The 13,006-nt window shown below is 29.1% G+C and overlaps 2 protein-coding genes across 2 annotated transcripts; both read right to left on the bottom strand.

Moving 5' to 3' along the window:
- Positions 1-1,089: 1,089 nt before the first annotated feature.
- Positions 1,090-2,194, bottom strand: LOC114399674 (cyclin-dependent protein kinase inhibitor SMR6-like). The gene has a single exon (XM_028361884.1). The coding sequence runs from the start codon at positions 1,979-1,981 to the stop codon at positions 1,655-1,657; it is 327 nt and encodes a 108-aa protein (XP_028217685.1). The 5' UTR covers positions 1,982-2,194; the 3' UTR covers positions 1,090-1,654.
- A 6,776-nt stretch (positions 2,195-8,970) lies between these two features.
- Positions 8,971-12,521, bottom strand: LOC114400362 (polynucleotide 5'-hydroxyl-kinase NOL9-like). The gene is made up of 5 exons (XM_028362799.1): positions 12,435-12,521; positions 10,256-10,438; positions 9,843-9,942; positions 9,173-9,300; positions 8,971-9,018 (listed from the first exon to the last, which is right to left on the bottom strand). Exons 1-5 carry the CDS (start codon positions 12,519-12,521, stop codon positions 8,971-8,973), a joined length of 546 nt encoding a protein of 181 aa, XP_028218600.1.
- Positions 12,522-13,006: the final 485 nt, after the last annotated feature.

Here is a 13,006-nt window from a genome sequence, read left to right as displayed (position 1 = left end):
TTGTGCTTGTAGAGAAATTAAAATAAAAAATAAAAAGATATGCACCACTATTATTTGTATGGTCTTTAGTTCCGTAACTAGACTATTGGCTGCAATTACATCATCTTTGAACCCATGTAAATAGAGACTTCAAAAATGGCATTAAAAGAAACTGTTTAGAGAAATTTTGCAATAAATATATTTCTGAAAATATGCTATTTAATTTAACTGAAAATCATCATATAATTCATATAACTAACTTTAACATAAAAAATTTAACTCATTTAATTGAATAGAACATGTGAATACGGTAAATATCTCTATATTATCTTTAATTCCTATAAATAAATAAAAATAAGATTAAGATAATTCCTATAAATAAATAAAAATAAGATTTTTTCCCTTCAGTATTGTTTGTTTTGAAGTATTTGGATTAGTTTATTTGTGTTTTTAAAATCAGTTATTCCTTAAAACTGAACAAATAACCAGTTTCTGGAGGGATTTTCTCAGGAGTATATTTGAGGTGAGAATAGGAGGGAAACTAAAGAGAGAAAGATAATTTAATTTATGAGGCAAAGAAAGAATAGAGTCAGAAAAAGCTTCTTCTGAAGATTTAGATTTTAGAGTAACAGGGACCGGCATGTTACATTAGTACAGATTCAGGGGATGCACAATTTTATTAGAAACTTTTTTGCTGTCAAACAAAAACTACAACTTCTGCACCCATGTGTCTAACAGTTTCACATTAAGTAAACCAAACTGGGACAAGATATTAGGTACCAGTTTTTGGTTTAATACATACCATGTTCACCTAACAATTAGGTATCCAGCAGCAACAGCAAAATAAATTGAGCAACAGAAGTAGAGAAACAAACCAACCTATCCCAAAAACGGAAACAATAGCTGCACCAAACTTCACCACACCCTCTTCAAAAGGCTAAAAATTGCACTAGAATATAGAATCAATCGTCACTCAAAACACATGTGTGAACCAACACTGCACATAGAAGGAAAAAAAAGCACGCAAACCCAAAACACCACACTAGCTATGTGTCAACACTATCACATAGGAATCCCATGATTTCAGTTCACACAAACATTAGCAAAATCGATCACAAAATAATATTTAAAGCTTCTCATTGATAATTAAAAAAAACAGAACTAATTAAACTACATAATAGCCTCTAATCAAAATTAAAAAAAAAAAAACAAAACAAAAAACTACTCAATACTCCTTTCTAACTTCTAAATATCATCTTTTTTTTCTTCATACTTTATACACAAGTTCTTGTTCCTTTTTTGCTAGGAAAAGAAGAAAGAGCAATAACAAGCATCCAGAACAAAAAATTTGACCCCTCTGGAATAAAGTAAGTAATTCTAACCATTCATTAATTCACGGGCACATACACAATTTATCGTGTATGTATGTGCACCTAATATAACGAGCACATACATACATAATTTGTTATGTACGTGCACGCAATATTAACTAATAATTTTATCATTAACGACTGAGATTACTTACTTTTATACTATATATGGGACCTTATGAAACTCAAATTACTCACTTTAGAGGAACCAAATTTCCAAGACCAAATACTAAGTACACCTCAATTCTTCTCTTCTAAAACCTTGCTTTGTTGTTGTTGTTGTTAGTTGAATGAGGTGGAACCATTCATTTGGCTTTCTCAACATGGCACTTGAAGACACTTTCCAAATCAGGTGGTGTGAAGAACTCTCTCACACCACCACCGCCACCGTTGCTACCACACCTTGACGGTGGTCGGCGTTTCCTCGGCGCCGGCGGGCACGGCAACTTTTCCGGTATTCTCGCCTCTTTCGCCGTCGGCGTCGTGGAACGCGTTTCTTCTTCTTCTTCTTCTTCGTTGTCACCGCCGCCAGCAACGCGCTTTGTTTTGATGGGTTTGAGCGAGCAAACACCGATTCCGGCAATTACCCACTTCTTGGATTCCGATTCCAAGTCCGAATGCGAGAACCCCATGTCGGAAAAAAGGAACCTCGTGTGAAAGGTTTCAGCTTTTTTTGGTTGAGAATGAAGGAATAAGAGAAAAAGGCTTTTTTTTCCTTAGGTTAGAGAAAGAGTGAAACTTGAAAGGTTTTTATGAGGGAATGAACGAAGGAATGAAGAGAAGAGAGGAATAATAAAAGGAGGTGTATGTATTTGTTTTGAGCTTGAGGTTTTTTCGTGGGAAAGTATGAATTTTCCGAGAAAAAAAAAAAAAAAGAAAGAGTGAGAGAGACTAAGAGGGGTGCCCGAAGTTTTTACGGGCAGAGAGAAGGGAGTGAAGCTGTGGTTTTGGCGCCAAAATTTCATTGGTTTGGGCAGCAACGGCTCTTTTTCCCGCGTTTAGTTTTCGGGGTGGAATTTCCCGTTTTGACCTTGGGTTTTTATTTATTTGTTAATTGATTAAATAAGTTTTTCTAGGGAGTGGTGTTGTTTGTGCAGAGACAGTGCTGGGCACGAAGACCGGCGTGACAGAGAAGAAAGAAGGGGAGCCATACGACGTCGTTTCCGCAGCTGTCCTGGTATTATAATATTATTTTAGATAATAAAAAAAAAGTTACATGCTTGATTTAATTCTGAATTTCAAAATGATTTTTGAGTTAAAGTAATTTCAAATAATACTTACATTAAATTAAAAAAATTGTACTTACATAAATTGTTTTAATGTAAAATAAATTTTAACAGAAATCAATTTAAGAGACAGTTGGGTACCAGAAAAAAAAATTCAGTTTTCTGAAAATCTAAAATTAGACATGTTTGATTTACTTTGTTTTAAAAATAACATTTTTTTCAACTATTTTCTTCATAAAATTGTTTCAATGAGAGATAAGAATCTAATTTTTTCCAAGTTAAAGAATATTTTGCTAAAATTATCAGATTACTCTTATTTGATTATTTGATATGATGAATGGTTAAACTTTATGAAAAAAAATACAATGTTATTCTTGTATTTACAAAAAAAAAATATAAGTATTTTTAGAAAAAAAATCATGATCAATTAAATAAATTTCAAGCGAAAAGAATCTTGGACTAATATGAAATTTAATCAAAAAATAAATAAAATCTTATTAAAAATTACTTTCATAAAAAGTTAACCTCAAATAATAATCAAATGATTGAAACTTAAATCTATCATATAAATCATTTATGTTCAATTCCTTCATTAATTTTAGTTATTCTTAAAAATCATAATTTTTCTCGTTTATGATTCTAAAAACTATGATTCCCAAACATAAAGAAATCACTTATATTATATCAGATATCTCTTTAATTAAAAATTAATTTTGCAAAGGATATGATCAACCAAAAGATAGACCGTATCACTGAATTACACATGCTCGTGCTCACCTACTAGTAAATCCAATCACTGGATTCAAAGCAAAAGCTTTGTGTCGAAAAAAATAATGATAAACTTGGATTTTTTTTTTATAATTTTTACTTTTTTCAGAGTTTGGAGGAGAAATCATACATTAAATTGGGATTGTTTGGGTTTATATTTGTTATTGCAAAATGTTCGTAACGAAGAAAGAAATCAGGCTAATAGGTTCTTCCACCGAGTATTTTTTTTCTTTTCTTTTTGGGCATGAAGAGCAACAAATATGATAAACGCAGTATATATTAATAAGAATTTAAAATTAAAAAAAAATATTATCTAAAGAAATCGTGATTAGGATAGAAGAAACAAATCAAACAAACAGTTATACGGATAATGTTGGCTATATGATAAATGACAAGGTTCTGAAAAATACCAAATGAAAATGGATCAAATCATTTTAGTTAAATAATTTATTAGTCATCAAACATGTTTAGAATGCTTAGCTTATGCAGTTATGCTCTCAATTATTTTCCTAATTAATTAAAAAACTATAAAGAAATATATCATTTAGATTATAATATATATATATATATATATATATATATATATATATATATATATATATGTATATATCATTTAATCTAGCACCTAACTTATGTAAATAATTTTTGCCACTTAAAAAAATGTACAATGTTTTCCTAAGAATGATATAATTTCATTTTTCAGATTGCTGCAAAAAAAAAAAAGAATTTGGGAAGATATTGACCCAGTTCTCCCCATAAGACTTACTCATAAGTTATGGCTGTTGAAATAACTAGAAGTTGAAAAATTAGTTGATAAATGAAAGTTGTTAAATTAGCATATTAAATCACATGTATTTAGTAAAATTATTTATCGAAATAATTAAAAAAATATAAAATAACATAAGGAAACATATTTAGGTGATCTTTTTATACAAATTTTAATTTCATTTTATAGAATAAAAATATATTTTGGGTTTTTTTTATAATTTTAGTTTTCAATTAATTTTGAATACTTATAATTTTTTTATTTATAGATCAATTATTTAGATTATATATTTTATTTTCAATTATTATACTTTTTATATTTTTTTAGTATTCATCTTTTGTTATCTCAAGTCATCCTAACCATCTATTAGATCAGGAATTAATTCTAAAAATTTACCCATTGTAGGAATCAAGTATATGTTATATGTTATTTTATCATTAAACAAATGGTTCTCACTGATGTGAAAGCATTTGAGTCTAGCTTATACCAACCCTTTGAATTCTTTTAATATTCATCTTATATTATATTCTAAAACATTTTCAATCAATTTTAAAATAAATTAAAATAACATATTTTTAACATTTTCCCAAAATAATCCAAATCAATTTGTGTTAAATTTGTCTTTTTTCCTATTAATATCAAATGTGGTATGAGGATCTTTTACAATAAACAACAGTATATAATTTCAATTATAAAAAAGAATTATATAAATAAGAATTTATTAAACGTAAGCCACAAGATCATTCAACATCTAAATCAATTACTGTGAAATTATTTTATCTTGATTGGAGGATCGTTCATAATAATTTTATTAATTCAAATATGATTGTTTTTAATAGATGAGATATATAACCCTACACAACCATTAAATACAAATGCATTGTGTAGAGTTTCAAAAGGAACATAAAATGAGGGACCCAAATATATTCTAGTTAGTAATCCTCACACATAATATTGCCAAGACTTTGACAATTGGCATATGTACAGGCTAGCTTGACAAGGATTAACTGCCTATATATTGTCATGTATTTAGAAACAAAAACCCTATCTCAAATTGACTATTAACATGTTTTTTAAATATCAAACTCCATTTAAAACAAATGGAGGGCCCCTTATATTTTATGGTCACTTTTCTATAAAATTAATTTGGTGGCCCATAAATATATTCCATGGATGATAGGCAAGAGCTGAAACACCTCCGGCAGCCACAACAGTTGCTGACAAAGCAAGTGGTGCAATACATATAGAATACTACAACGAACCCATATATCCCATGCTTAGATGAAGCAATAGGGTCAAAAGGGTAAACTCAAGACATACAAGAGGCTAATAAAACCTCTTAAATATTAATATGAGCTCTAATTTAATTGGTTAAACAAGTTTTTTTTGTTGGTGTTAGATATCATGTTATTTATAAGTATTAATTGACTTTATCAATATAATTAGTGTCGGTTAAAAAACTTAATTGATCATTTTTTTTGAGATTTTTTTCTTTTAATTAAATTTTTTTAATCCACAAAGTTCAATTTGAGATTTTGCTTAAGAGATTGAGTTCAGCATGGGTTCGTTGAATAAGATGCACAAATGTTATAAACTCTTATCTTCCATTAGTGTAGATAAAAAAAAAAAAAAAAAACTTCTCAAACAAACTAAACAGTGTGCCAAATAAATAAAGACGATGAAGGAGATGAATTCGGAAAAATGAAACCCCTAATTGCATTGCTTGCTTGCTGATTAACCATCATGATTAGACTTACAAACGCGTGAAACTACATTGATTTATTAAATAAAACGTGGTATTGTAACTGTTAATTAGCTTTTCTTTAAATGTGAGAAACGGCATACCAAATGTATAACCAAATGCCGTGTAAGTGTGTACGATAAAAATACATTCAAATACTATATAACATGATTTAGTGTGTGTTTAGATGCACATCTCCAATACATACAAGACTCATGCACTACTTTTTTAGGACACATGTGATATATATATATATATATATATACTCATTGTAACTTTTGTTGAACGTGGATTCATTTAGAGTTTTAAATACATGGTGAAGACAAGAGTTTAGTCTCACGTTTAGTAATTAATTTTTAATTGAAGTAAGTCTGTATAACTTTTGGGTTAACTAAAAATTATATATTGGATTTTACTACTATATTTTTCTTAGAATAAAAATACAAAACATAAGTGGCACCATTTAAATAATTAGTTCTAATCAAAATCAATTTTATAAATTCCTTATCTTATCGTATATACTTTTTTCTTTTATTTTCTTCTGCTTTTTGCATAACCAAAATAGGAGAAAGACTTTTTCTTAACTTTCTTTCATTTTATTTTCCTTCATACTATCTTAGAAAACAATCTTACTTTTTACTTCTTTAATTTCTTTTCTCTTTTCTTTTTCACTTTTTTCCTCTAAGCTAAACATATCCTTAACATCCAAGGTGAACAAAGCCTCTTCACCTCCAAAAAAGAGTCAAACGTGAGAAGAAAAAAGCAACAAAAAGTAACCATGGCACTGTATTGTGGAAATGAACCAGATATTTTGATAAAGTAGCTATAGCCATGTTAGCCCCCCACAACACATAATTGCTTTGGTACTCTGAATTAATTAGAGACCAATATATATGACACTACCATGGCGTAGAGACCAATACATATATATATACACATGAGGGGAGTTTGGTGTATTTACAAAAGCCCCACCTTCAATATTCATTATTGTCATGGACATCATGGTCATTCTCCTTTACTTTCCCTCTCATGCATAATTTCAATTTTTAGTGGCATACCCGATTTATTTACTTTTTTCATTTTTGTAGATTAGATCATCAAGTTCATTACTTGACTGAGTGTCGAGTAGGGTTGTGATTGTCTCAAGGTAAATGAAGACATTCCCTTATATAGTTACTTGGCATATTGTAAAAAAATCATTTTTTTTACATCAAATATAATTATAACCGAAAACATTCGTTTCATGTAAATAATTTTCATAGCACACCTTTTACATAAATAGTTTTTTTATTTTTACCTATTTTCGTACAAATGTCTCTATTACCTATTTTATTATTTTAAATTAGGTGCTTAACTTATCATTGTTCTAATTTTTAATGGATATATTTTAATTGCTGATTGTATAAATACCATCTTATTTTAAGTTATTTTCTATTTTAAGAACTTACATTTTTAATTTAGAAAACAACCTTATTTTAACTCCTTAACTTTATAAATAACAATAAAATAATATTTATTTCCTATTTTTAAATATTTGAATATAAGATAATTTTTTATTTCCATTCTCCGTACATGTCGTTAAAAATAGAAAATAAATAAAAATAACATAACATTACTGTAATTTCTATTTAACAAAAAAAAAACTGTTTTCTTGCTTATTTGTATCAGTTCATTCAACACTGGAAATTTGAAAAGTCCATCCATTGTTCTATGCAAAGAACCTTAAATCAAGGACCATATTCTTCAAATGACATTTGTCAAACTTGACCATCACATTCCAAAGCTTTAAAGGAATTAAACATACCGCAAGTAATAGTAACTGTATATAAATAAACCGAAAACAAAATTGGATTTTCATGAACAGAGAAAAAAAAAATGCTTTGGGGCATATGTAAATTACAATATACGTTACTCTTTGGCAACACATGAATAACTAGTTTGTAGTCAAAGTCAAAGTATTTGCTGACATGTAAAGTGAGATGCATCCTTGAACCTGATAAAAAAAAGTCATTATTATAATATGACAAGAAACATGCATTAATTAATCATGACACTGGGAAACAGAAATAATAATCAGAAAATATCATTGTTAGATGTATTATGTGTTGCAATATCTCAACTTATTCATTTATACTAATTGGTCAAGTAGCCCCATCAGCAATAAAGAATAGATCTACTAATACAAATAAACAGATCAAGAAAGATGTTCTAAGATAATCTAATTATATCTTAAAATATTTTCTAATTCTCTGCCTCCTTCTTAAAAGTAAGAAACCCCACAAACACAAGACAAAAAACACTGGTCTTATTTAAAATGGTAGGAATCTTAATAAAATATCAATAATTAACCGAAACACATTAAGTTAGATTATCAAAAGAGATTGTGAAAAATAATTAGATCCATACTAAGCAGGGAAATTAATAATTGATGAGTCTAAAAAATTATTGGTTTTGTGTTTTTTCTCAACCAAATTGGGACCTTAGATTTCTCATCAGATGAAAAGAATAGAATACAATTTCTGATTTGATATCTTAAGGACCATAACTTTACTTTAAGTGTTTTAACCTATTAGAGTTCTCATTATTCCAGTCAAATTAGTTTCCACTTATCAAGCCTATCTTAATTTTTGATAATAGTTCAATATAAATGATAAATATAATATGTAACTCACACTAATTAATTAACAATTATAAAATTTCTAACAGGTCTAACTTGCAAATGAACCGGCAACTAGAACTCCACACAAATCACAAAAACCCTTGATCAATATTCAGAACCAAACAAACAAGTGAACAACATTCTTCATCCGAAATTTTTAAGACATCTAGTGTTATGAATGGCCGCTATTTAAGACTGCATCCAAACAGGCAGATAAAAGAGAAGCTGCAATGCATTTTAACAGGAAGGTATCACCAAGAAGAGAAGAGAAGAGAAAAATATCACCATAGAAAATCCTAAACAACCAAACCAAACATACCATGGACAAGAAAAGAGAAGCAATGTTGTACTGACCAAAAGAGAAACCTACAAGATCCCCTTTTTGGCTGGTAGAGACCACAAGAAACCTGGGACAACTCTTGCAAAACATATTCACATCATATTGGCTAAAACTAAAAAAACTAATCTAACTTAGTCTTTGTTTGCCTCTCACAGGCAGCATTTTGCTCCTAGACAGGAATGTTTAACAGAACACATTCTAACAACTAGCAAGAAGGTCGTGAGACAACAAAAGAAAGTAGTTTGGATAAACATTAAACGTATTATCTTTCATTTCTACAAGATTACGCTAAGAAAGCAAAAGAATGTAAAACAATATCTTGCCTGCAATAAACAAGATGGAATTTGGATATAACCCTGTAGCAACACGTTGACTTTTTCGAGAGAATTATGTGGCACGGGAGTAATGACATAAAGCATAGCTTTGACTATGTCAATTCCCCTCACAATCCCTGAAACATAAGAAATCAAGATGTGTTTAACAATGAATATGCTTAGAATTATTGAAATGCATAACTACTCAACTAGAACAATATCTGTATGATTTGTTCCCATCATGGATACACTTTTTTTTTTTTTATCTTTTGCATTTATGGAAGTATGATATATTACAAAGCTAAGAGACACTGGTAAACTTGTTACAACCAATACACAGGCATACAAGATCTAATGAAGCTAACTCACAAATGCACATGAGTTCCCATTCTTTTTGTGTACCAACGTTTATAACTGATTATCAAGTTCAATAATTTAATTTTTCTTTTTACAAAAATTATAATTCCCATTTTGTTTACCAGGCATTTTGAAGTTTTCAAGACTTGAAAAACACAGAATCAGGCATTTTCAGCTAGTTTTGCAATACAATACCACCTAAATAGCTTTTGAAATCTGAAATTTTAATTTTGCAGAAGTATTTCAGTAAAATGATCCTCTGTTTCAGAGCAAGACATAATGAAACTGAAACATTTCAGAATTCAGTAATCAAATAACCTACCAAGACCAAGACACGAAGGTAAATTTTCAGGTCCTTCAGAATCAACGGCTAAGCCAACAATGGTAGCATTCAAACTGAAGAATATTTCAGAGCTTGGGACCTACAAAGATATGGGTAGACCATAAAAAAAATTGTTCTGCTTACCATTAGAATATTCATATTTATATCAAAAAGATTTGAAAATCAAGTGGGATTAGAATAAAAAATGGACCAAATGCATCAAAAGTTCAAAATCAAACTTATAAAGGGCAACTCAGTCACAAGACTCCACTATTGTGGTGCATGTGAAGGGTTAGAGATGTATGCAACTTAAACTTCTAAACCATCACAAATCACAAGGTAGAAGCCATACTTTTGCACTGAGGTGTAGTGTAACTCATAATCAGAAAGGTAAAAAGTAAATTTAAGCCAACCTCACAATGAAGATGTCGAATCTTTATGCTTGCAATTGGAACTTCATAAGGACAGTGAGAGGCCAAGGCATGTGCAAGTTCCTTGATTGTAGAAATATTTGAATCACTAGAAAAGCACTGTTTGAAATAAGCCATTATTCGTAAATCACGTAGGAGACGTGCATCCTTCTGAACAAGCACACCCTGGGGAAACAAATAAATAGTGATCCTCTACGTTACTTGAAGCATAACAAATGGAAAGAAAAAGGACCAAATTAGCAGCTGCAAATGCAATTGATAACTTTCTGATCAGATTCTAACTTACCATCTATTCAATGAGTCCTGATGAGCTGAATTTATCTCAATTAGGTTAATTGTTTCATCGTGTTCTCAATCTAACCAGAATTCTCCAGCAGGTAGATTCTTCTTTTCACTGGATATGCTTATCTTAACAACATGTGTTGGAGAAAAATATATTTCAACATGTCCACTAATACATCGTAACCGATACCTGAAATGCAAGAGAAAAGAAACCATTGAACAACTACCATAATAGATGATATATTTCTACAATTCTAGAAAAAGAAAAAGTTTGTGTGCAGTAATAAAAGTACAAATGCAGGAATAAAAAGAATCAGAAAAAAATACACGTGCATATAGGACACATATCAACCTTACATTACCTTACCTATGAAATTCAGAAAAAAAAATAAAAGGCAATGAATCTCACATGCAATCACACACGTGTGCAGAAAATGCGAAAGAGAGAAGCTGTGCGATAACTTAAGAATGGAGCTGCAATACATACAAGGAATTTCGAATGCAACTCTCAATGTTCGATTATGATTCCCATAATCAATACGAGAGGTTTAAGGCTTTTGATTCCAACAAAGCAAAAGGCAAAAAATATATTGTAATCACTCAAATTAATCAAGATAAAAAAACACACACACACACACATATATATATATATATATATATCTTAATCAAACTTCCTCTCAAGACAAAAATAACCAAGGAAGTAACACACTAATTACTTAACCCACTAAAGTGGTACAAAAAGTAACACATCATGCAATAGAACTTAATCCTTATGAAATTCATCATTAATCTATCAAAGTGGTAAGGAAGTAGACTATATGAAAATACAGAAACTTAATAAAAAAAAAGTAAATATAACTACTTACTCTTCTCAGTCGTTATATATATATACTATTAATATAATTATAGTATAAAGTAGTTTAATTTGAAAATGCACTCTAAAGTCTAGTCCAAAAAACAAGTACAATGCTGTTGACATGATTAAACATAAATATAATCTAATTCAGTGAAAGTGTAATCTAGAGTCGGTATTCTTTGATATGCAATTTCTCTTTGTCTCAGCTTTTCTCGTAATTATTCTCTTTGAAGTTTTACACATAAACTATAAATTGTATGAGTATTGTGATATGATTTGGTTTAATTTTTAGATAAAAAGTCATCCGAATAACAAACATAAATTAAGATGGGATTTAGTTTAAATATAACATCAAATTAGAATTAACTCAAATCAATTTTTTTATTTGGTTTGATTCGATTTTATGATTTTTTATTTTTTTAATCTATTATAATAATTTAAAATTTATAACTAAAATTATAATTTATATCTATAACAATATATAAAGGAAATATAATTACACATTTACTTAGACAAAATTATCCTTTAAATTCTTCATAAATTACTCTTTTTGGTAATCCTTAACTGCATCCACAAATGCTTTTACTCTCTCAAGTTCCCATTTTCCTTTTAGGTTTTTTTTTTTCATCCAGCTCCATAAACTACCTATTGCTTCTGGCCTTTTTTTTCTCTCTCTCACTCCTACAACACATTTTAATTGGTATATAAGTTGCTTCGTTCAAAGCAAATACACCTATGCCTTTATTTTTCTCTCTCCCATTCCACAACACCTTCACGCAAACCACTTGAAAGGTGTAAAGCAAACAGAGATTGCATGGTTTGTGCTATCTCCTTCTCTCTCTATCCATCTTCATTTCCTATTTATTTTCAATTACTTTAAATTCTTATTTACATAAAAGATTGTATTTTATATTTGGAAAAAGCTTATCATGTGCAACCACTTTTAATTTTATTTTGGTTACTCATATGTTCATATTACTTTTCTCGAAAAAGTAGAAGATCTTAAGTAGCCAAGTGTCAAACAAAGTGAAGTTGGAACTCTGTATCAACATTTTGCGTAAGATTTGCATGAGGATCGGGCAAGTGAAAGAGTTGCAACTCTATGTACATTGCGTAAAAGTTGTTTGTGGACCATGAGGCAAGTAATTGATCTTTTTATTTATCTCTAATTTGTGTTAATATACTTTTTGACCCTTTTTTGTATTATTTTGTTTTCTTCTACCTCTATAATAATAATTAACTTTAATGAAAATTTGATAGATTATTTATCTCAATAATTTTTTCTCATGTTTTTTTCCATTATTTTCCTTCTGACAATGTATTGTCATCTCTAAAAAACCAAACTTTAAAAATATTTATTATTTTTTAACTATCATCATTTTGATATTTGTTGTTTTTGAAACTACTCAATTTGAATTTGTGCCCACTTATCATCATGGTATAATTCTCCATCTTAAAATTCTTCATGCAAATCAATTTTAATACATATAATAGTTCTCCTAAAAACAAAAAAAAAATACATATCTAAATTACAAGTAATTCCTTTTTAATATATTAATCTCTTTCATCTCTGAGTAATTTATTTTCAAAACTGT

This window comes from Glycine soja, chromosome 19, assembly GCF_004193775.1.
Source record: "Glycine soja cultivar W05 chromosome 19, ASM419377v2, whole genome shotgun sequence".
Classification (NCBI taxonomy): Eukaryota; Viridiplantae; Streptophyta; class Magnoliopsida; order Fabales; family Fabaceae; genus Glycine; species Glycine soja.
Note: the sequence above shows the minus strand (reverse complement) of the source record. Positions and strands in the feature narration are given on the sequence as shown.

What these genes read in the sequence shown, in the direction of transcription:
- LOC114400362 (XM_028362799.1), bottom strand. Translation starts at nt 12,521, where the DNA reads ATGTACATAGAGTTGCAACTCTTTCACTTGCCCGATCCTCATGCAAAT. An exon ending in CAGAGTTCCAACTTCACTTT is followed by an intron (nt 10,439 to 12,434) that starts GTTTGACACTTG and finishes TTGTTTCCCCAG; the next exon opens with GGTGTGCTTGTTCAGAAGGA. An exon ending in TTCCATCTTGTTTATTGCAG is followed by an intron (nt 9,019 to 9,172) that starts GCAAGATATTGT and finishes ATTCCTGTCTAG; the next exon opens with GAGCAAAATGCTGCCTGTGA.
- LOC114399674 (XM_028361884.1), bottom strand. Translation starts at nt 1,981, where the DNA reads ATGGGGTTCTCGCATTCGGACTTGGAATCGGAATCCAAGAAGTGGGTA.